The sequence below is a fragment of the Bos taurus genome, chromosome 21, assembly GCF_002263795.3.
Source record: "Bos taurus isolate L1 Dominette 01449 registration number 42190680 breed Hereford chromosome 21, ARS-UCD2.0, whole genome shotgun sequence".
NCBI lineage: Eukaryota > Metazoa > Chordata > Mammalia > Artiodactyla > Bovidae > Bos > Bos taurus.
Window position 1 is genome coordinate 8146176 of NC_037348.1, and position 23618 is coordinate 8169793.

Here is a 23618-nt window from a genome sequence, read left to right on the forward strand (position 1 = left end):
CTGAGTGGATTCTACACACATGCAATAGAGGAGGACACTGAATAACCCTAGATGGTGCAGGAAGAAAGAGTGGTCCAAGGGCTGAGGGTGAAGTAGCCCTTAAAGAGACTGCAAGGACCTCTGCCCTGGAGAAAAGCACCAGAAAGAAAGGGAAGGCAGAGACCACAGGTGGCTAGCAGGGACCCGTGGAGAAGGCAGATGGGTGGCAGGTGGCCCCAAAGCTGGGCTCGGCTTTGCTTTCTCACCAGCCGCTACAGAGGTTTCTGTTCTGGTCATCAACCCTGTGGTCTCACTGTGAGCAAGAAGATCAAGCAGCTCATCATCTGTCTGTGTCTCAGGCACGGATGGGAGAGCTTCAGAGACAGTTGAGATGAACTTACAGCAGAGAGTCAGCCATGATGACGTGGACATCGGGCTGAGGCATTGCAGTGAGCCTCACTTTGCTCACCCCTGGCTCACTGGCTAGGGGGTCTTGATTTCTTGAGTTCTGAGAAGTTTAAAAGCCATGCTGGGTGTTTTTTTGTTTGTTTGTTTTTGTTTTTTGCCATGCCAAAAAAAAGATCCCATGGCTTGTGGGATCTTAGTTCCCCGACCAGGGACTGAACCTGGGCCCAGGCAGTGAAAGTGCCAAGTCCAGTCGCTGAACTGCCAGGGAACTTCCTAAACGCCTTTCTTGGGCTAAAAGAGGTCTTCTTCTGAACTGAGTGTTGTTTTCCCCCAGGTGAAGAGTGAGGCAAATGGCCTGAACCTGAACTGTACTTGGTAGAATCACCTGAGATTGGATTCTAGGCTTGGCCACGTCATGGCATGTAGGTTTGATCGTCAACCTCTCCGAGCACCCATTTCCTCACCTAAAAAAAGGGAATAACAGTATCAACTTCTTTGGACTGCAGGAAGAACTCAGCAAGCCACTCTGCATGAAGTGTCTTGGGGCACCCAGTGCATGGAGGGTTGGAAAATGTACTCCCTTTTGTCAGAAGTCACCCTGTCTTTCCCTGTTGCTCCCACCAGATGGCCTTTGCCTTGACCCCCCCTCCCCAGGGGTGCAGCTTTATCTTCCTTTGCTTTAAAAGGTTCCTTTCTTTGGTATGTTCTCCAGAATGAAATTAATCTTTCCCTCTTCAGAGTCTCATAGCCCTTCTCAGAATCTGCTTTGAGTTGTAATTATCTTATTCATGAGCCACCTCCTCTCCTTACACAGGAACCCCTCTAGGAAACTGTGACATTAAAAAAAAGTATATCTGATCTTTGTCCCCAGTTCCAGGCACACAGCATCAAAACTCTCATAATTTCCAGAGCATCAGGAGTGTCTTTGTTATGCTGATACGGTGACTCACGGTAGCCCCTTGATGGCTGCAGGATGGAATCTGGTCACCAGAAAAACCAACCATTTGATTAGTTGGTGGGGATTTCTAGTTGCTTGACCTTCGGGGAGGGGAGACGTAGTTCATCACATGGCCAGTGATTTAATCAACTTTGCCTACACAATGAAATTCCAATAAAGACTCTGCATACAGAAGTTCAGTGGAGTTTCCTGGTTGATAAATGTATTGATGTGCCAGAAGGCGGCTCGCCCCGACTCCATAGTAAGAGGGCAAGAAACTTCTGTATTTGGGAGCTATCCAGACCTCACCCTATATGTATCCTTTATTTAAAAAAATGTAAGTCTAGTGCTTTCCTGAGTTGTGCGTGTTATTCTAGCAAATTATCAAAACTGTAGAGGTCATGAGAATTCCCAAATTTATAGTCAGAACAACAGATGACTTGGGGACCCTTGAAATGAAGCTGGTGTCTGAAGGGAGGGTAGTCTTGTGGAGGACTTTGCCCTGAAACCATGGGAGTCTGTGTGTCCTCCAGGGGGTTAATGTCAGAACTGTATTGCAGTACACCTGCCTGGGCCTTCCCAGGTGGAGCTAGTGGCAAAGAACCCAACTGCCAATGCGAGACATAGAGACGTGGGTTGGATCCCATGTGTGTCAGGAAGATCCCCTGGAGGAGAACAGGGCAACCCACTCCAGTATTCTTGCCTGGAGAATCCCACGGACAGAGGAGCCTGATGGGTTACAGTCCATAATGTCGCACAGACTTGGACATGACTGAAGCCACTTAGCACGCACGCACACACACCTAGCTGGGGTGGGATAGAACAGGAAGAGACTCACGTATTAGTAGTCAGTCAGTTCAGTCGCTCAGTTATATCCACCTCTGTGACCCCACGAACTGCAGCACGCCAGACTTCCCTGTCCATCACCAAATCCCAGAGTTTATTCAAACTCATGTCCGTTGAGTCGGTGATGCCATCCAACCAACTCATCCTCAGTCGTCCCCTTCTCCTACTGCCTTCAGTCTTTCCCAGCATCAGGGTCTTTTCCAATGAGTCAGTTCTTCGCTTCAGGTGGCCAGAGTACTGGAGTTTCAACTTCAACATCAGTCCTTCCAGTGAATATTCAGGACTGATCTCCTTTAGGATGGATGGGTTGGATCTCCTTGCAGTCCAAGGGACTCTCAAGAGTCTTCTCCAACACCACAATTCTTCAGTGCTCAGCTTTCTTTATAGTCCAACTCTCACATCCACACATGACTATGGGAAAAACCATAGCTTTGACTAGACAGACCTTTGTCGGCAAAGTAATGTCTCTGCTTTTTAATATGCTGTCTAGGTTGGTCATAGCTTTTCTTCCAGGTAGCAAATGTCTTCTAATTTCATGGCTGCAGTCACTATCTGCAGTGATTCTGGAGCCCCCCAAAATTAAGTCTGTCACCATTTCCATTGTTTCCCCATCTATTTGCCACGAAGTGATGGGACCAGATGCCATGATCTTAGTTTTCTGAAAGTTGAGTTTTAAGCCAACTTTTCCACTCTCCTCTTTCACTTTCATCAAGAGGCTCTAGTTCTTCTTTGCTTTCTGCCATAAGGGTGGTGTCATCTGTGTATCTGAAGTTATTGGATATTTTTCCTGGCAATCATCTTGATTCCAGTTTGTGCTTCATCCAGCCTGGCATTTCTCATGATGTATTCTGCATATAAGTTAAATAAGTAGGGTGATAATATATAGCCTTGACATACTCTTTTCCCAATTTGGAACCAGTTTATTGTTCCACATCTGGTTCTAACTGTAGCTTCTTGACCTGCATACAGATTTCTCAGGATGCAGGTAAGGTGGTCTGGTATTCCCATCTCTTTAAGAATTTTCCACAGTTTATTGTGATCCACACAGTCAAAGGCTTTGGCATCAATAAAGCAGAAGTAGATGTTTTTCTGGAACTCTCTTGCTTTTTATACGATCCAATGGATGTTGGCAATTTGATCTAAGGTTCCTCTGCCTTTCCCAAATCCAGCTGGAACATCTGGAAGTACATGGTTCACGTACTGTTGAAGCTTGGCTTGGAGAATTTTGAGCATTATTTTGCTAGCGTGTGAGATGAGTGCAACTGTCTTCAAAATCAGGAACTGCATATATATATTGAACTGAGAAGAGCTGACATAATATTTTATGTATACATCAATAGCACCCCACTCCAGTACTCTTGCCTGGAAAATCCCATGGACGGAGGAGCCTGGTAGGCTGCAGTCCATGGGGTCGCTAGGAGTCGGACATGACTGAGCGACTTCACTTTCACTTTTCATGCATTGGAGAAGGAAATGGCAACCCACTCCAGTGTTCTTGCCTGGAGAATCCCAGGGACGGGGGAGCCTGGTGGGCTGCGGTCTATGGGGTCGCACAGAGTCGGACACGACTGAAGCGACTTAGCAGCAGCAGCAACATTATTATTTCTTTGGCCTTCCTCTGATTGGGGTGACCCATAAAATTAGGGTCTTGGTGGAAGGCAGGGCCCAGCTCCCCTCACAAATGCTGGAAAGATCAATCTCATTGAGGCCAGATGGACTCATCTTTGACTTCAAATCAGCAAATCTCTCTGATAGAAGAAACTTCCAGCTTCCCAGGGCAACAATAATGCCAGTGGGAGTATGCAGCAGCCAGTGTCATCGGGACAAGCTATAATAATTAGTATTCAGCAGATTTTCTATGGGTGATTTTTGGCCCCTTTGATTAAAGTTTTATTCATTTTCCATATTCTGTTTTGTTTCTGTGTTCTCTTGAAAGTCACAATTTTTTCTACTCTTCATAGTTATTCTTGAAATTTTGCCATATATATGTATATACAATGCATATACATATATATACATACACACATACAATGCAATTCAATGAAATCCCAATCAAATTATAAATATATATATGAATTTATTCCAAATATAGTAGGATTTTTCAATGTCTGCAAATCAATCAATGTGATATTCCACATTAACAAATTGAAGAATAAAAACCATATGATGATCTCAGTAGATGTAGAATACACTTTTGATAAAATTCAACATCAATTTATAAAAATTATCTAGAGCGTGGGCAGAGAGGGAGCATACCTCAACATAATAAAGGTCATGTATGACAAACCTACAACTAACATCATACTCAATGGTGAAAAGCTAAAAACAATTCCATCTACCACCACATCAAAAAGAATAAAACTATCTAAGGTGGCAAAAGACCTATACTCAGAAAACTATAAGATGGTGATTAAAGAAACTGAAGATGACCCAACCAGATGGAAAGACATGCCATGTTCTTGAGTTGGAAGAAACAATATTGTTAAAATGACTATTCTGCCCAAAGCAATCTAGATTCAATGCAATCCCTATCCAATTACCAAGGGCATTTTTCACCAAACCAGAACAACAACAACAAAATTTTTTTAATTCGTATGAAAACACAAAAGACCCTCAATAGTCAAAACAATCTTGAGAAAGAAGACTGGAGCTGGAGTCATCACACATTTTGACTTCAGACTACACTATAAACATAGTAATCAAAACAGTGTATGGTCCTGGCGCAAAAACAGACACATTGATCAAGGGAACAAGACAGAAATCCCAGAAGTAATGTCTGCACTTGTGGTCAATCAATCTATGACAAAGGAGGCAAGAATATACAATGGAGAAAAGACAATCTCTTCCATAAGTGATACTGGGAAGATTTGACAGCTACACATGAAACAGGGAAATTAGAATAGTCTCTAATATCATACACAAAAATAAAATGAAAATTGATTAAAGATCAATTTTATATTGTAAGATCAGATACTATAAAACTCCTAGAGGAAAACATAAGCAGAAAACTTTGATATAAATTGCACCAATTTTCTTTTTGAATTCATTTCATAATGTTAATAAAATAAATAAATGACTAGCTAAACTTAAAAGCTTTTGCACAGCAAAGGAAATCATAAACAAAATGAAAAGACAGACTACAGAATGGGAGAAAATATTTGTAAATGATGCAACCAACAAGGGATTAATTTCCAAATTATGCAAACAGCTCATTATAAAAGAAAAAATAACCCAATCAAGAAATGGGCAGAAGACCTAAATAGACATTTCTCCAAAGAAGACAAACAGATGGGGCCAACAGGTCCATGAACAGATGCTCCACATTGTTAATTATTAGAGAAATGCAAGTCAAAACTACAATGAGGTACCACCTCACACCAGTCAGAACGCTCATCATAAAAAAAGTCTACAAATAATAAATGCTAGAAAGGGTATGAAGAAATGGAAAGCCTCTTCCAGTATCGGTGGGAATGTAAACTGGTGCAGCCACTATGGAGAACCATACGGAGGTTCCTTTAAAACCTAAAAATAGAGTTAACACATGATCCAGCAACCCTACTACTGGGCTTATATCTGGAAGGGACAGAAACTTTAATTCAAAAAGATATATGCACTCCAACATTCATATCAGGACTATTTATAATAACCAAGACATGGAAACGACCTAAGTGTCCATCAACAGATGAATAGTAAGAAGATGTGGGAAACATACACGATGGACTATTACTCAGCCATAAAAGAGAATCAAATAATGCCATTTGCAGAGACATTACTCTGCCAACAAAGGTCCGTCTAGTCAAAGCTATGGTTTTTTCCAGTAGTCATGTATGGATGTGAGAGGCAGACCATAAAGAAAGGTGAGTGCTGAAGAATTGATGCTTTTGAACTGTGGTGTTGGAGAAGACTCTTGCGGGTCCCTTGGACTGCAAGGAGATCCAACCAGTCCATCCTAAAGGAGATCAGTCCTGGGTGTTCATTGGAAGGACTGATGCTGTAGCTGAAACTCCAATATTTTGGCCACCTGATGCGAAGAGCTGACTCATTGGAAAAGACCCTGATGCTGGGAAAGATTGAGGGCAGGAGGAGAAGGGGAAGACAGTGGATGAGATGGTTGGATGGCATCACTGACTCAATGGACATGGGTTTGCGTGGACTCCAGGAGTTGGTGATGGACAGGGAGGCCTGGCGTGCTGCGGTTCATGGGGTCGCAGAGAGTCGGACATGACTGCGAGACTGAACTGAACTGATTTGCGGCAACATGGATGGAACTAGAGATTATCATACTCGGTGAAGTCAGACAGAGAAAGACAAATATCATATGCTATCATTTATATGTGGAATCTAAAAAATGATACAAATGAGCTCATTTATAAAATAGAAAAAATTCACAGACACAGAAAAAAAATGTATAGTTACTAAAGAGGAAAGGAGGAAGGATAAATTAGGAGTTTGGGATTAACAGATACACACTACTATATATAAAACAGATAAACAAGAGCCTACTATACAGCACAGGAAACTATATTCAATATAATTATAATAGAAAAGAATCTGAAAAGAGTATACACACACACACACACACACACACACACATATATATAACTGAATATATTGCTGTATACCTGAAACTAAGACAACACTGTAAATAAACTGTACGTGTGTATATATATATATATATATATATACACACACACACAAAAGTCTGAATTTGATTTGACATCAGGATGCCCATCTAAGCAAGAGCCTTAGAAGACTCAATCACTCCTCTTGACTTCTATGCCTTCATTGTCCTATATTTTGGTTCAGTCCTTTATTTTTAAGCTTGAAAAAGTAAAAGTGACAGTGTTAGTCACTAGTCGTGTCCAACTCTTCGCGACCCCATGGCCCGCCAGATTCCTCTGTCCGTGGGATTTTTCAGTTAAGAATACTGGAGTAGGCAGCCATACCTTCTTCAGGGGGTCTTCCCGACCCACGGATGGAACCCAGGTCTCCTGCACTACAGGTAGATTCTTTAACATCTGAGCCACCAGGGAAGCCCACAATCAGCCATTTATTATTGTTTTCATTATAATAATTTCACAAACATTATATATTTTTTGTGACTGGCATCTTTTACTTAGCATAATTCGAAACTGTCTTTAAGTCATCTGTTAAACTCTTCAACAGTTGTATTTTAAATTTTTATAAGCTCTGCTGCTGCTGCTGCTGCTAAGTCGCTTCAGTCCTGTCCGACTCTGTGCGACCCCAGAGACGGCAGCCCACCAGGCTTCCCTGTCCCTGGGATTCTCCAGGCAAGAACACTGGAGTGGGTTGCCATTTCCTTCTCCAATGCATCAAAGTGAAAAGTGAAAGTGAAGTCGCTCAGTCATTATTACTCCCTTTTTCAATTTGCCTAATCTTCTGATAGTCTCTTTGCTAGCTTTTTGCGATTCCATCATTATTGTTTCAAACATTCCATATACAATTATGCTATTTTCTGATAATATCTAGAAGAATGATCTAGAACCTGATTCTTCAGGTTCTAAATCTGCTTTTGCTCATTCTTACTCAGGGTAGTTTGTTTCTTTGCATATTTGGTGATCTTTGATTGGAAATAAATGCTGAGCTTATTTTAGGCGGCGGCGGCAATGGTGGTTTAGTTGCTAAGTTGTATCTGACTCTTGTGACCCCATGGACTGTGGACTGCAGCCTGCCAGGTTCCTCTATCCATGGGATTTCCCAGGCAAGAATACTGGAGTGGGTTGCCATTTCCTTCTCCAGGGCATCTTCCTGACCCAGGGATCAAACCCGAGTCTCCTTCATTGAGGGAAGATTCTTTATCGACTGAGCCTCTAGAGAAGCCCCTAACTTACTTGTTTGTAGAAAATATGAGGTTTTAAAAAATCAAGAGAAATTACATATACTTTGTTGGGACTCTGGGTGCTAGAGACCACAGGATGCCCCTTCAAGGGTCCAGCTTACAGAAAGTTTTGGTTTCATTCTAACCCCCTTGCTAATGACAATATTGATAATGGCATATGCCCTTCCTGCCTTTTTTGTGTTGTGGGTGCTGATCACTCACTCCTACAGGCTGCAGCCCTGGGTATGTGTGATATATCTGTGTGATGGTATGATGTATAAGAGCTTTCCTTTACTACTGTGTGCCCAGCAAGGCACAGAAGTTCTGTCTTACCTACTTCATCTGCAAGTGAAGGGTCCTTCACAACACCTAGTTTGCCATTCTGCTTCCCCTTCCTGGAAACTCCTAGCCTGCTTCTGCTTCTGCCCTTCTGCCCTGCTTCTCCAGCTTTAATGGTGAATCTTAAATGTACTGAAAAATCTCTACCCTCTTTCCATTTCCTGTGTGGATCTCCAAAGTCAGATTCCATTAGCCCACAACTGAGAAAACTGACTTGTAGAGTAGCTTCTTAGTAATAATGATATTTGTGAGCATTAGTAGTTACTCTGTCATGCTCTGAGGGCTTTACATGTATTAATTCCTATAGTCATTACAACCTTCCTATTTTACAGATAAGAAAATTGAGGCACAGAAAAGTTGAGTGACTTGCCTTGCAACTGTTGGCACAGGGAGGTGAACCCTGGCAGCCTGGCTCTTTTCCATTCTCATGACTGCAAACAGAAGGGCTAAGGACCCATTTGGGATTTAGCAGAAAAAGTCTTGTTTTTCGAGGAACTGGCTGCAAACACCCAGAAACTCATAAAGCCCTGACCTAGCCTTTCTGGCATGTTATGTGCAGCAGTGAGGCTTGGCAGTGAGCCTGGGGTTCTCTGAGTTTTTTTGCTGGGTGAAAAAAGCCCAAGTTCTAACTCAAGAGTGGAGAGTTTCCTTGACTGCATCTGTGCAGACAGGCTAGAAAATCAATGCTACAGTGGCTGACAACGCACAATTCAAGTGGTTTTGCTACATTTTCAGCTTGACTGGGAAACTCTGAGAATAGACTCAAGACTCCACCTTTGGCGTGATCCAGCAGAGGCATGAAATTGATGGTCAAGTGTGAATAAATAGCCGGCTATGCTCTGAGCCTCTAAGTGACACCGAGTGGGGGCGGGTACAAGTGAAGCAATGGTTCAGGGAGGAGAGGTCTGCTCTACAGAGAAGACCGCTCTTCATGCCCTGAACGAGGATGCACTTTCTTCTGATTATGTTCTTAAAAATTAAGCCATGTTGTTTATAATAATAACCACATATTAAGCTCTTACGATGCGCCAAGTGCTATGCTTGATAAAGTTACCTTTATAGACTTAGAGGCTTCTTTGCTTCGCACACTTCCCTCTTTCATTCCTGAGAACCACCCTGAGGTCAGCACTAGAATTCCCCCATTTCATGAATGAGGACGCTGAGGCGGGGGGCTGTGACTTCCCTGAGACCCCGCAGCCAGAGGCATCTTCAGTTCTCAGGGCAGCAGAGCCTGCCTGGGCCACTCCCCACCCCTCCCAGGGCATCCATTTAGCCTGTTTTCTTACTGCTGAGCTGGACGGGCCCCTGGGGGCAGGTGAGTCACAGCCAAGGATGTGTGCCTGCTCTCTCCTCCCATGAGGATCTGGTCACCAAGGGGACTATACGCTGGGTTTTCTTGGAACCACAGAAGGAACCAGCTAGGCCCTGAGTTCCTGGGTCTGGGCTCGTAGGGAGTTTACCTTCACCGCTTCCCAGCTGGAATTCACCAAGTGCTGCCGGAAGGGCCCGAAACCTGGAACCAAGGACAGGCTGGTTTGCTCAGGCCAGGCTTGGGCCGAGGTGTCTGCTTCTGCGTTGCTCCCCCCACCTCCTTGGGGACTTCTTGTGGCTCCTGGGGCCATCAAGGACCAGTGGGGGCTCCATATACCCCTTTCCTGTGGAGGCTTGCAACCTTACCAATCTGGGAGTGTTTCCCAAGTCCTCTTATGTGAGGTGTTGTGGGGGAGCCCAAGAGGAATGTAGAGCTGATCCACCACTAAGTAGGAGGGCTCCAGAGGTGTGTGCACATATGTCCAGTTAAAACGCATGCTGTGTAGAGAGCCAAGAAACACACCCATGTGAGTATGCCCAGTTGTTTGTGACCAAAGGTGCAGGAGCAACTCAGTGGAGATGGAATAGCCTTTCAATAGGTAGGACTGGAAAAATCGGACACTGATCAAAAAAAAATGGATCCCTCAGCCTGAACTGTATACAAAAATTAATTCCACATGCATCATGGACTCATATGTAATAAGTAAAATAATAAAACTTTTGGGGGCTTAGTGGTGAAAATCTTGGGACCAAGTGTTAGGCAAAGAGTTAGTGCATGATCCACAAAAGTAAAAAATGAGAAAGTGGACCTCATCCAAATGAAAATCTTTTGCTCTGCAAAAGATCCTGCTGAGAGGATGAAAAGACATGCTGTAGACAGCTGCGAATCATGCATCTGACAAAGGCATTGTATGCAAAATGTACGAAGAACTCTCAGAACTCAACTTTCAAAGACAGTCCAATTAGAAAAAGGGGAAAGACATGAAGAAACATTTCCCTGAAGAGGATATACAGGTGGCAAATAAGCACATGAAAAACTGCTCAATGTCATTAGCCATCAGAGAAATGCAAATTAAAGTCACAGTGAGGTGTCACTACATCTCTATCAGAGAGGCTAAGACAGAAATACCGCTAATACCAAAAGCTGACGAGGATGAACAGGAACTAGGTCACACAGACATGGTTGGTGGGAAGGTCAAATGGTATGGCCACTGGGAAATAGTTCGACAGGTTCTTTTAAAACTGAACGTGGACTTCCAAGGACTTTCTCTGCTCCATATTTACCCCAGAGAAATAAAAACTTTTACACAGAAACTCGTACACAGATGTTCACTGCAGCTTTATTTGTAATAGCCCATAGCTAGAAATCACCCCAAGGTCTTTCAATGAGTAAATGGTTAAATCAGCTGGTTCATCCAGATCGTAGAATACTGCTGAGCAGTGAAAATACAAAAGTGGAAGCAACCCAGGTGTCCATCGGCTGATGATGAATAAACAAAACTGGTATTAGCCATACAATGCACATCATCTGTCAATAAAAATAACTGAAGTGCTGTGGCCACACGACAGCATGGATGAGCCTTGAAAACATCAGGCTCCGTGAGCGAGGTCAGTTACAAAAGTGTATCATTCCATTTACGTGAGATGTCCGCATCGGCCGCCTGTAAAGACTGAGCTTGAGTGTGTGTGTGTGTGTGTGTGTGTGTGTGTGTAGTGGGGGAGTAGGGATGAGGATCAGGAGGTCCAGTTTCTTTTCAGGGTAATGAAAACGTTCTAAAATTGATTGTGGTGATAAGTGCATAACTGTGACTACACTAAAAACCATTGAACTGTATGCTTTAAATGAGTAGATTGTATAGCATGTGAATTACATCTCAATAAAGCTACTAAAATGGCTTTAAAAATGAAGGAATTATTGGTATACACAACTTGGATGAACCTCAAGGGAATTATGCTGAATAAAAAAAAAAGTCACTCTCAAAATGATACATATTGTATGATTCTACCTATATAATATTTGTAAATTATAATTTACATCTATAAAATTAATTATAGAGATGAAGAACAGAATAGTGGTTACCAGGAGTTAGAGACAGGGGAAACGGTGAGTGTGGTTCTAAAAGTATAATTCAAGGAAACCTTGTGATTTTGGTTCTGTTATTTATCTTGATGCTGGTGGTTACACGAAGCTAAATATGGGGTGAAACTGCATATAGCTGTGCACATGTGTGTGCACACACACACACACACACACACACATGCACACAGAGCTATACCAAGGTCAGTATCTTAGCTTTGATATTGAAAATGTTAACATTGGGGGTCTGGCTCTAGGGGACCATTCTATACATTTCTTTGCAAATTCTTGTGTATCTATAATTATTTCAAAATTTAAAAAGACGTATGATTTGGTTCAGAGTTTCTCAAATGCTAATGTGCATGTATATCTTATTAAAATATAGAATCTGATCGGTCAGGTCTGGGGTGATGCTGGAGATTCTGAGTTCCTAACAAGCTCCCCAGTGGTACTAAGGCTACTGGCCCTCGCCACACTTGGACTAGCAAGGCTTTGAACAACTAGGATCAGAATACTTCAAAGGGGGAGAGAGCGGCTGGAGTAGAGGTGGCTGGGGGAGTCTCCAGGAGGAAGTGGGGGTGAGCAAGGACTTTACTGGGGGAGAGGCAGAGGAGTTGCAGGGAGTGAGCCTGGGCGAGGAAGCCGCCGCTGGGGAGGCCTTTACACAGGGAAGGAGCGAGAGCTGGATGAGGCTTGTGGGCAGAAGGGCTTGTTCCTTGAACTGGGAACACTTATCTATGCTGTGTATGATTATGTCCTTTAACCGCAATTTATTATGATCGCTAATAAAAGGAAACTAAGTAGAATTTTGCTTTGAGGAGGACAGCAAGCCCCCTCTGGGACTAGCTTAGGAAAGGTTTTCTGCTGGCCTGGGGAGAGAGACTCCCTCCCCCTCTCACTATGGTTGCCGCTCCTTTTTATGGCATCCACACCGTCCAGTGGCCCCTCAAAGCTCAGGCCATGGCCCGACGACAGCCAGGAGTGGTTGGAGACCTCAGTGTTTGGGTTCAGGCTTCTGCTGTTGCATCTCACCTCAGCCCCACCACTTAGCAGTGGTGATCTTGAGCAAGTTACTCAGCTTTAGTGCCTTGGCTTTCTCATCTGTAAAATGGGCACTAATCATACTAATCTAATAGAGTGGTTTGCAGATTGAATAAATCAATAAGGTGGAGCATCTGCAATACTGCCTGGAGTACAGGAAGCAGTGCCAAGTGCTCACCTTCATGGTGGTTCAGGTACGTACCTCCTGGGACCAATTAAACAATGCTGAGTATGACGTGTATTCGTTCCAGAATCTAGTAGGTGCTCAGCAAATGCTAAATCCTTTTTCACCCTCTCTCCCAGTAGCATGGGATGGGCTCCAGCTAGATCCTTGGTCTGCCCTATTCTCTCTGATCATTTGATGTCACCATTTCTCAGCCCCAACCCCCTACTTGGGCACTGAGCTTATTAGTCAGGGGTCCTGCCCTTTCTTTTCCATGTTGAGATTTCACCTGTAATTCAGGCCCTATTTCTTTCTCCAGAAATTGAGAGGCATGTACAGGTATGTATGTATGTGTGTGTATATATATGTGTGTGTGTGTGTGTGTGTGTGTGTGTGTGTGTGTGTATATATATATGTGTGTGTGTGTGTATGGGGGGATTTATTATAAGGTATTGGCTCACATGATTATGAAGACTGAGAATTCCCCAGATCTGTCTGCCATCTGCAAGCTGCAGACCCAGGAAAGCCAGTAGAGCAAATTTCAGTCTGATGTTGAAGGCCCAAGAACCAGGAGCACCCATTTGAGGGCAGAAGAATATTGATGTATCAGTCCATGGCTTCAGACGGAGGGAACTCAACCTTCCTGGGCTTTTATTCTATTCAGGCCCTTAATAGATTAGATGATGCCCACCCACACTGGGGAGGGCACTGCTTTCCTGAGCCCACTGATTTAAACGCTAAGCTCCTCCAGAAATACCCTCATAGACACATTCAGAAAGAATGTTTAACCAGGGGTCTGGGCACTCAGTGGCTCAGTCAGGTTGACACACAAAATTAACCATCACACGGCCCCTAGGATGGTGCCAGGAGGAGGGGCCAGCTCCCTGGGGCCTCTCCCTTCATCTCTCCTGCAGTGCGGCCCGTGTTCAGAGCTCAGTGATTCCTGCCTGGCCCTGTAGGGAGGGTCAGCGGCTGGCAGATGGGTCTATGACTGGGGAGGGACTCACTGCAGGGTCGGGGGCAGTGGGCTGCAGGTGGAAGTGGCATTCTCTAGCTCAGCTTTACCAGGTGAGGCTTTGAATTCCAGCAATCTGATTTCTGGGATGCACTTCTCAAATCATGATTCCGAGATGGGGAGGAGCTATGATTAACTACCAATGTTTGGAACCCCGCCCCTATCCCCACCCCTGCAGAAGCCAGTTCTGGAGAAGACTGTGCCTCTGAAGTTGGGGGATCTCTGGGTATAGAGCACTCATAACTTCACTCAAAAAGGGTAAAACTTTCTCAGGGAAGAGAAAAGTTTGGGACAGGATGTCCCAGGAAATCTAGTGGTGTTTTCTGACTTTGACTGAATCCTATAGAATAAATAAGACTGAAGTGGCCAAGCAAAAAACAAAACAAAACAGGAAAATATTGAGATTAAGGAAAAACCACTGGGAAACCAAGTACCTTCTGGGATGACTGTAGGAATACTGAAAATGCAGTGACATTTTTAGTCCTCACCAAGTCACATGCTGCTTTCGAATCACATTCAGATCAGTGTATTCAGATCATCGCTTATCTGTTTTCAATTAGGCAAAACAACTCAGCAAATGAAGGTCTGAAGCTTTTGTTTTGCACGGTCAAGCCTTACACTTTACACTTGGCAAGACCTTGGGTGGAACTTGTGAAAAGTGGCTGGAGAAATCTCCTGGAATCAGGAGAGGCCCTTTGGAGGGAAGCACGCTTTCTGTCTCCCATTGTCACGGTGGGGTGCCAGTCCGGAAGGCCTTGGTCTTGAGCCAGTTCTTCAGAGCTCTTGTTCCCTCACCATCTGTCTACGTGCCAATGTCCTGGCGAGATTTACATGTGAAGCAAATCCAATTAAATGAAAAGACCGCCCCTGGCAGCTCAGAGCATTTTTAATAAAGGAAGGCCACGCTCTGGAAGCCAGTGGGCATTCCCAAATCACCGCTGATGATCAGGTACCATCAAACAACCTGGAGTTTGCCAGCAAATCTCAGGCTGACAGGACAGAGGCAGGGGTCGTTGATGTGAGTCTAAGACCTTCCCTGGTGCTTCAGCATTCAGATTTCATTTGTGACAAGTATCACATTTATCAGGTTATAATGTCCTTAGGAATTCAAGGGTAATTTGAACCAATCTCTAATACCCAAAATAACACAAATGAGAACAAGGGAGAGAAAAGGTTTTCGAAAGAACTTTCTTTTTCTCAGAAGGTTAACAAGAGTTTGATTATAGTCTGAAAATATTAAGATAGGTAACGTTCAATTTCCCCCACACACAGGAACCCTTGTCTCTTATTTCCTTCATCCACACAATTCAGAAAACTTCAAATATGCCAAATGTGACTGACTAAAAATAAAGAGCTGTGTGAAGAAAACAAGCCCTCCAGGGACCAGCTGTGACAATGACTGGGGGTGTCTGGGGTGGATTTCAAATATGCTGGTAAAAGGTAGGAGTGGGTGGCTACTACTCCTTCTGGGGTTCAAAGTCTAACTGGTGGCTCTCAGAGGGTGCCGAGAGTTCCCCGAGTGGCTGGAAAGTCTCCAGTTTGCGGGGGAGCTATGTGCCCCTCTTGGGGTGGTCACTGCCCCCTTCTTTCTGGGTTCCCTGCTCCCCCTCCTTTTGCCTATTAACAGCTGCACCCTAGTAGATGCCACAGGGGCCCCAGCCTCCGCTTCCCCACCCCCGTGGGCTGAAGGACAAAGGTCTAAGCCACATGAGGGCACCACTGTGTATGCCACTCAAGGGTTATTTGAAGTGAATGACACGGCAGAAGCAGAAACGCCTCTCTGTCCCCTCCTTGTTGTTTTTAACAGGGCATAGCAGGAAGTTAGCTCCCTCCGGAATTATTGGCACCACCAGTTGCCACTCTTCCCCCGCGCCCCCCACGAGGGAACTATTTATGACCAGGATCAGGCAAGAGCGCATTCCACGGTCAAGCTAAAGGCAGCAGCAAGTGGAAAGCAGGAAAGTCGCCTTACCGGTCACCACCACGCAGCTGGACCGGGAATCCATGGAACCAGAGTGGGGAGCGCGCTTGTGCGCCTGCGCGGGTCAGAGGCAGGCCCCCGCTGGTGTTGGCCTCTGGCTTGGATGGATGGGGACAGACCACCCTGCAGCATTTGGGGGGCCCTGAAAGGCTGAAGACTCTGGGGGTGGGAGGAGGGTGTAAACAATGCCTCTTGAAAGCAGACATAGCCGGCTCTGGGCACGGGGCCTGCAGCAACAGAAAGGCAGAGGGTCAGAGCGGCACCACGGTCTTTCCAGCCACCTGGTTCTGGGTCACTTTGTTGGTTGCTATGTTCAGATGCGAGTCTGGTGACCAGCTGTCCCAGTTTGCATGGGACTGGGATTGGGCGGGAGCTAAAATCTGCTGCCACCGGTTAGCCCCAGCAAGTCATGATGGCGGGGACACTTACAAGGTGTTTGTTTAGACCGCGGCTTGATAAAATATGGTAACTCTCGAAACTGATTCTGCAGAATATGTGAGAAAAAAAAAAAAAGGAAAAAGAAACAGGCCAAAACCACAGATGAAGCTTATGGTTAAAAGGATGGTTGAAAGCACCTGCCGTCTATAAACTGTGGGTCCTCAGGCCAGTTAATCTCTCCCCACTCTTTTCTCCTTTCTGCGAAAAGGGGGCGGTCACAGCACCGTTTCCTGGGTAGAGAGCGCCGGGCACTGTCGCCAGCCCTCCCGCAGCCCTGGGGGCAGAGGCTCACATAGCCAGAAAGTCTGCGCCGGCTTCCCTGGCTGGGGTCTCACCAACCCCCATTCTGACTTCGATCAGCGCCCAAGAGGGCGCCGGACTAGCTTCATGCCCCGCGAAATGCATGGGCTTGCCTCCTGGCTCTAGGGACATTCCCCTCTCCTCCTAAATTGTCCGAGTAACCAGAAGAGCTAACACCTGGGCTAGTTCCTCTATTGAAGAAGCCATGTCATAAAACATGAAACTTCTTGACCTTTCAGAATAAACTACTTAAAAAAAGATATAACTTTTTAAAAATTAAAAATACTTATATATATTTTTTAACAAAAGCTTTCTAACAAGAGGTACAAAACCCATAATTCTAGGACTTCCCTGGAGGCCCAGTGGTTAAGACTCTGCCTTTCCAATGTAGGGGGTACAGGTTCAATCCTGGTTGGGGAATAAGATTTTACATGCCTGTAGTACAGCCAAAAAAAAAAAAAAATGAACAAACAAACCATAATTCTTTTTCCACATCTGAGTGAGGCCATCATAGGCTCCATCCAGGGAAAGCCAGTAAAACACCATGTCCCCCAGCATCACACTGCTTCCCCAAGTTCAGAATACTCCCTAATAGAGGGTGTGACTTTGAGGTTTCATCTTAATTGGCTCCCTGATTAAAAACAAACAAAAAAAAAGTACACCTCCACCCCTACTTAATTGGGATCACTCCAACAAACTAGACTCCACCTGATGCCTTCCTGGGTCACTGAACCGATGGGACATTCCTTTTAATTGGCCCCTGGTGTGGGCTGCAGGCTTATTTACAGCAGACAACAGGTGGGAAGTGGCATTTGCCCCCAAGAGCCTTTCCCTGCCTGCTCTGGGAAGCTGGGGCGACCTTGTTTTGCAGGAAATACAGAGGGCTTTGCATGTCACCTTATTCTGAGATTAACACAGACACTACAAAAATCCAAGTTTAAAGTAGTAACCAATTTCTCATATTCTCACTGTTGATGTTTTATCTTCCTCCACACCTCCCACCCCCACCTCTGATAAACGGATCCCCTGGTTCAGGTCACTCAACTAGTCCTTCTAGCAGAAGGGTTTGTCCATCACTTTTAAATGAAGAGATTAAATCACTGGAAATGCCCATATTTGTAAAGTTCATTACTGCGAAGGTCAAACTCTGATATCAACACAACTAACGAGGTCTGGGTATCTAACTTGTGTTTACCAATGTCAACTCATCATGCCTCAAAATAGACTCCTCAGCTGTTAAGACTGCCCATTTTTAACAATGCTACTTTCCTCTACTTTTCTGATAATGAGGCCGCAATTTTTATTTTCCAGGATTTGACATGAGCCATTCCTATTTTAACTGCAACTGAAATATGTCCTGGAATTTTCACTTTCCCATAATTCACTTATTTTCTTATATCCTAAAATTTTCTCTAATTTTATAATCAATAAACAAGAAAATGAGAGACATACATTTTGACTTAGCCACAGTGACATGTCTGATTGTATTCATCCCCCTTTGGGAGAAACACACACACACATTCTCACTCTCAAAAATGAGAACAATTCAGAGAAGTATGGATTTAAGGTCTGACATCTGCACTTTTTAAACTGTAAAACAAATGGTTCCCAACAGTCACCAATATCAAACACAATCTTTAGACCGATGAAATATAGTAAGCCTGAGAATGAACAAGGCAACTAAAGAGAGCTGTCTTGTTTAACAAAAAGCACAGTGATCCTCCTTACAAGTTAGATTCCCGAGAGGAAAATCCTTGTAATCATATTTGACTCTGGGATTAAGAGGACGAGGTGTGACCCTCTCTCAGTGAACGGGAAAGCAGGCAGCAATATGCAGGTGTTCTCACCAGGGAGTACACACGGGGTTGCCAAGATGACACTATCCCAAGACCTGAAATATTTCTCACTTTGAACCAAACATACAATGCTGTGAGGTTTGTTTTAATTTTCTTATTGGCAAGTTGTGACTTCCTGCTTAAGCAAGAAGGATTTAAAAGGTTTGTTTATTGTCTCTGACACAGACAACTCTTGCAACACATTTTGTACACTTGATATAAATGCTGCTGCTGCTGCTGCTGCTGAGTCGCTTCAGTTGAGATGTAATCGAACTGGTCAAATTCCTCTTAGGAGGTGGAGAAAATAAATCAGCGAGAAGCACTGGTGGTTAAGATAATAATAATGTGTATATGTACCACAGCTTTCTTATCCATTCATCTGCTGATGGACATCTAGGTTGCTTCCATGTCCTGGCTATTATCAACAGTGCTGCAATGAACATTGGGGTACACGTGTCTCTTTCCCTTCTGGTTTCCTCAGTGTGTATGCCCAGCAGTGGGATTGCTGGGTCATAAGGCAGTTCTATTTCCAGTTTTTTAAGGAACCTCCACACTGTTCTCCATAGTGGCTGTACTAGTTTGCATTCCCACCAACAGTGTTAAGAGGGTTCCCTTTTCTCCACATCCTCTCCAGCATTTATTGCTTGTAGACTTTTGGATCGCAGCCATTCTGACTGGCGTGAAATGGTACCTCATTGTGGTTTTGATTTGCATTTCTCAGATAATGAGTGATGTTGAGCATCTTTTCATGTGTTTGTTAGCCATCTGTATGTCTTCTTTGGAGAAATGTCTATTTAGTTCTTTGGCCCATTTTTTGCTCAGCCATTAAAAAGAATACATTTGAATCAGCTCTAATGAGGTGGATGAAACTGGAGCCTATTATACAGAGTGAAGTAGGCCAGAAAGAAAAACACCAATACAGTATACTAACGCATATATATGGAATTTAGAAAGGTGGTAACGAAAACCCTGTATGCGAGACAGCAAAAGAGACACAGATGTATAGAACAGTCTTTTGGACTCTGTGGGAGAGGGAGGGGGGGATGATTTGGGAGAATGGCATTAAAACATGTATAATATCATATAAAAAACGAATCGCCAGTCCAAGTTCGATGCAGGATACAGGAAGCTTGGGGCTGGTGCACTGGGATGACCCAGAGGGATGGTATGGGGAGGGAGGTGGGAGGGGGGTTCAGGATGGGGAACACGTGTACACCCGTGGCAGATGCATGTTGATGTATGGCAAAACCAATACAATATTATAAAGTAAAAAAAAATAATAATAATAAAAAAATTAAAAAATAAACTTTTGTTTGAAGAAAAAAGATAATAATAATAATGATAATTTAATAATAAATAATAATCACTCTCTTCTGTCAAACATCACTGCTTCCAGATCAGCTACTTACTCTACCATAAGACATAGAACTGATAGCCAAACTGCCTCTTGTCAAAGCAGTTTGAAAAATGTCACTCTTTTAAGGTAGCCTTTGGGGACTCAACCTTCCCTATCACTTTGCTTTTTCATCTTAATCCAGTAGGCGTGGACACACAGTTTCTGTAAAGCTAGATGGTAAATATTTTAAGCTTGTGGACCACATGGTATTTCCAGCAGCCACAGATAATATTTTATGCAAATGGTGGGTGTGGCAGTATACCAATAATTATCTGTGGTTGCTGAAATTTTAATGTCCGTGTGTCACAAACTGTTATTCTCCTTTTACTTTTTTTCAGCGATTTACAGGTGTAAAAATTATTCTAGCCCACAAGCTGCACAAAAACAGGCAGTGGGCTGGGTAGGAGCTGTATGTTGCAGTTTGCCAAACGCTGCCCGAGAATACAGTTTTTCTCCTATACAGAACATGACACAGCTGGGGGTAAAGTGACCTTGTGGTATACATGAACACATTTTCAGTTAAGTGAGCAGGTTTTAATTAAAATCAAAACAAGGATTAAGTAATTCAGAATGTTCCATCAAAAACCCATTGCTTTCTCTTTTTTTGTTAGGTTCACCAGGTGTTAAATTAGAGGAGCATTCTGAATGAATATGGTAGACAGTTTTGTTTTCAAAAATGGTACTATTTATGATTTTTAACTGCTGTGGAATTAGCTCTCTGAAGCAGTTATCAACTGATATTTTTTCTCACTCATGTGTGTAACTACTGGTTGTGCCGGGCAAGATTTGGCTCCACCACCCAGGTAAGAAAGAATCCTGAAGCTGTGCTTCATTTTGGGGGAGAGTTCAGATGCCATGTACTTATGTTTTTAACCTTCCTACTAAAGCCTCACCCTCAAATGCTTATGACATTTACTTATTTAAATATAAAAAATCTGAGACTTTTATAACATTCTGAAACAACCATTTAAAACTGTTTTGAAACAATTAGGAAACTGGTATGTTAGAGACCATATAACAATGCTGGGATTATTTTAGCGTTCCATGGGAAACTGGTTTGAAAGATAATAGTTTTTGTAACTTCACCTATGAAATTTGAATTAATAGCTTAAAAACTAGTGCTTTAAAATTTCTGACAGTCTGCTGTGATAGACTATAAATCTATTTTACTGTAAATCTCTTTCTTTGCTTCAATTACATTTACTAATTGGTTATTGCTCATATATGAGAAAATTGTTAGCTTGGGTAAATGCCAGTCTCAAATCCAGCCAGTTTTATGAGATCCAATAGTTTCTAAAATCAATTATCACAGAATCCCTAGGTAGACAATCAGATAGTCTATAAATAAGTTGTTGATTTCTAAACCATCCTCAAACAGTTTTTTTACATTTTATAGGAGAAAGGTCTATGGATAATTTTCCTCGGTCTTGTATTTTTCCTTTGATTTTTGCTAAGTCTTGATTTTTTTTTCTTTTATTTTTAAGGACTACATTCTCTTGACTGAAAAGTAACAACTGCGGCTACAACAGTTGGTTTCTTTTTAAAATCCAATACCTCCCTAGCCCTGTTGTTTAAATACTGGATTTTTCTTTCAAATTTCACAAATACTTTGGGAATGGCTAGAACAGTTGTGTGCTTAACACTGAGGAAATTCCTGTGTAGATGACTGAGGCCATTTGAAGGACGAGGCAGCGTGCTTAACAACCTCCTGGAATGAAGTGAAGACATACTGAAAGCATGCTGCAGGCCCCTATTTTCCAGTTTACATATATGAACAATATTTTTCATTTTTCTTTGTTAGAGTCAAGGGCAATTTTGGTGTCAAAAGTGAGTGCCATGTGGCTAAGTAGGTTTGAGGATGGTTTAGAAATCAGCAACTTATTTACGGACTATCTGATTGTCTACCTAGGAATTCTGTGATAATTGATTTTAAAAACTTCGATCTCATAAAACTGGCTGGATATGAGACTGGCATTTACCCAAGCTAACAATTTTCTTATATACGAGCAATACTGATTAGTAAATGTAATTGAAGAAAAGAAAGAGCCATTAAAAATAGCCAACAAATATCAGAAATATATAGGAATAAACCTATCAAGAAATATATGAGATCCATTTATAAGAACTGTAGAACTTTGGTACCAAAAAAAAAAAAAAGGTAAGAGTAAAGTAAAAGTCCTGACTAAGCCAAGGTGTGCTATGTTCTTTGATGAAAAGACTCAAAAGTTTGAAGCTGTTAATGTTCTGCAAGTCGGTGTTCAAAACTAGGCACAATCTCCATCAAACCTCAATCCTTAATTAGTTGGTTCTAATATTTGATGAGGGAAAGTTTGTCCTCTCACATATTTAAATACATGATAAAGCTGTGGTAATTCAAACAGTGTGCTATTGTAGAAATAGTAAAAAGAGTAATAAAGCAAGAGTCATAATGTATATAGGGATTTAATAAATGGTTAAGGAAGTAATTAAAATTAGTGGAGGAAAGAACGGACCATTTGAGGGTGTTGGAACACTTGGCTATAGTGAGATGTATTCCTTACGCTACATACATAAATAAATTCTAGTTGGATTTAAAATTCAAATCTAAAGACCCCAAATAGTACAAACACTGAAAGCAAATGTAGAAGGGTTTCTTTCTAATTTGGGGGTGGTCTCAGCCTACCCAAGCAAGACAGAACACTCAGAAACTATAAAGGAGAAGAAGTATTTGACTAAGCTCTGACTTTGGGACAGAAGTTGAATAAGCAGCTGAGAAGCAGGGAACTTTTCAGTTTACAGCTCTTTCTTTTTAAAAAAGTAACAGGAATTCAGTAAGTAACCATGTAAGTAATTTTAAAAACAACACAAAAACTCAAAAAAAGGTATCAAGGTATCAAAACATGTTTGAACATGTTTTGTTCAAACAAACAAACACTGTATGTTTTGCAGCAGGGGTTAATAAATCTTTAGCCCTATGGGCCAACAGCTGAAGTAGCATCCTTGATTTATCAGGGGCTCCACCAGGCACAGGGGCTGAAAAAGAGATTTCTTCCCACCTCAGGGACTTTGTACTTGCTGTAGCCTTGGCCATTTTCCCTTCCCACATTGCTCATTTTCCTCATGGTTTTTCCCTCCTCCCATCCCCTTTCTCTATTTTTTTCCCCTTAGCTCTTAATTAATGTACTATTCTGTTCTCTTTATCTCCTGCCCACTCTTGCCCATAAAGTAGCCTCCGTGAGGGCAAGGTTTTGTCCATCTTGTTCACGGCTGAATCCCTAGAATCTAGAACAGTATAGGCCCTAAGTTGCTTCAGTTGTGTCCGACTCTTTGTGACTCTGTGGACTGTAGCCGCCAGACTCCTCTGTCCATGGGGATTCTCCAGACAAGAATACTGGAGTGGGTTGCCATGCAACCCAACCCAGAGATCAAACCCAGGTCTTCCACATTGCAGGCAGATTCTTTACCATCTGGGAAAGAGCCACCAGGGAAGCCCAAGAATACTGGAGTGGGTAGCCTATCCCTTCTCCAGGGTATCTTCCCAACCCAGGGATCAACCCCAGGTCTCCTACATCTCCCGTGATGGCAAGTGGGTTCTTTATCACTAGTGCCACCAGGAAGCCTCATAAGGCCCATAGTAGGAACCTAACAAACGTGCATTGAATGAAAACAAGGAGGTGTTAGGAGGAGATAAGTGTCTGAAATGCTACCACTCAAGAAGCTCTGTGTTTCCATCA

At 43.1% G+C, this 23618-nt stretch overlaps 1 protein-coding gene across 4 annotated transcripts in view; it reads right to left on the reverse strand.

Moving 5' to 3' along the window:
• PGPEP1L (pyroglutamyl-peptidase I like) overlaps nt 1-16165 on the reverse strand; it is an 80720-nt gene extending 64555 nt beyond the window's left edge. For 2 of the 4 annotated variants that reach the window (XM_059879250.1, XM_015459157.3), the window contains exons 1-2: nt 15928-15962; nt 9809-9861 (exon numbers count right to left, since the gene is read on the reverse strand). Coding sequence is in view for 1 of the 4 variants with exons in the window: in XM_015459156.3 (XP_015314642.1) it covers nt 9809-9861; nt 15928-15961 (87 nt within the window). In the remaining 3 variants the exon portion in view is untranslated. Of the gene's footprint in view, nt 1-9808; nt 9862-15927 lie in introns of all 4 variants that reach the window. The other 2 variants (XM_015459156.3, XM_015459158.3) reach the window with 2 other exon arrangements.
• Nucleotides 16166-23618: the final 7453 nt, after the last annotated feature.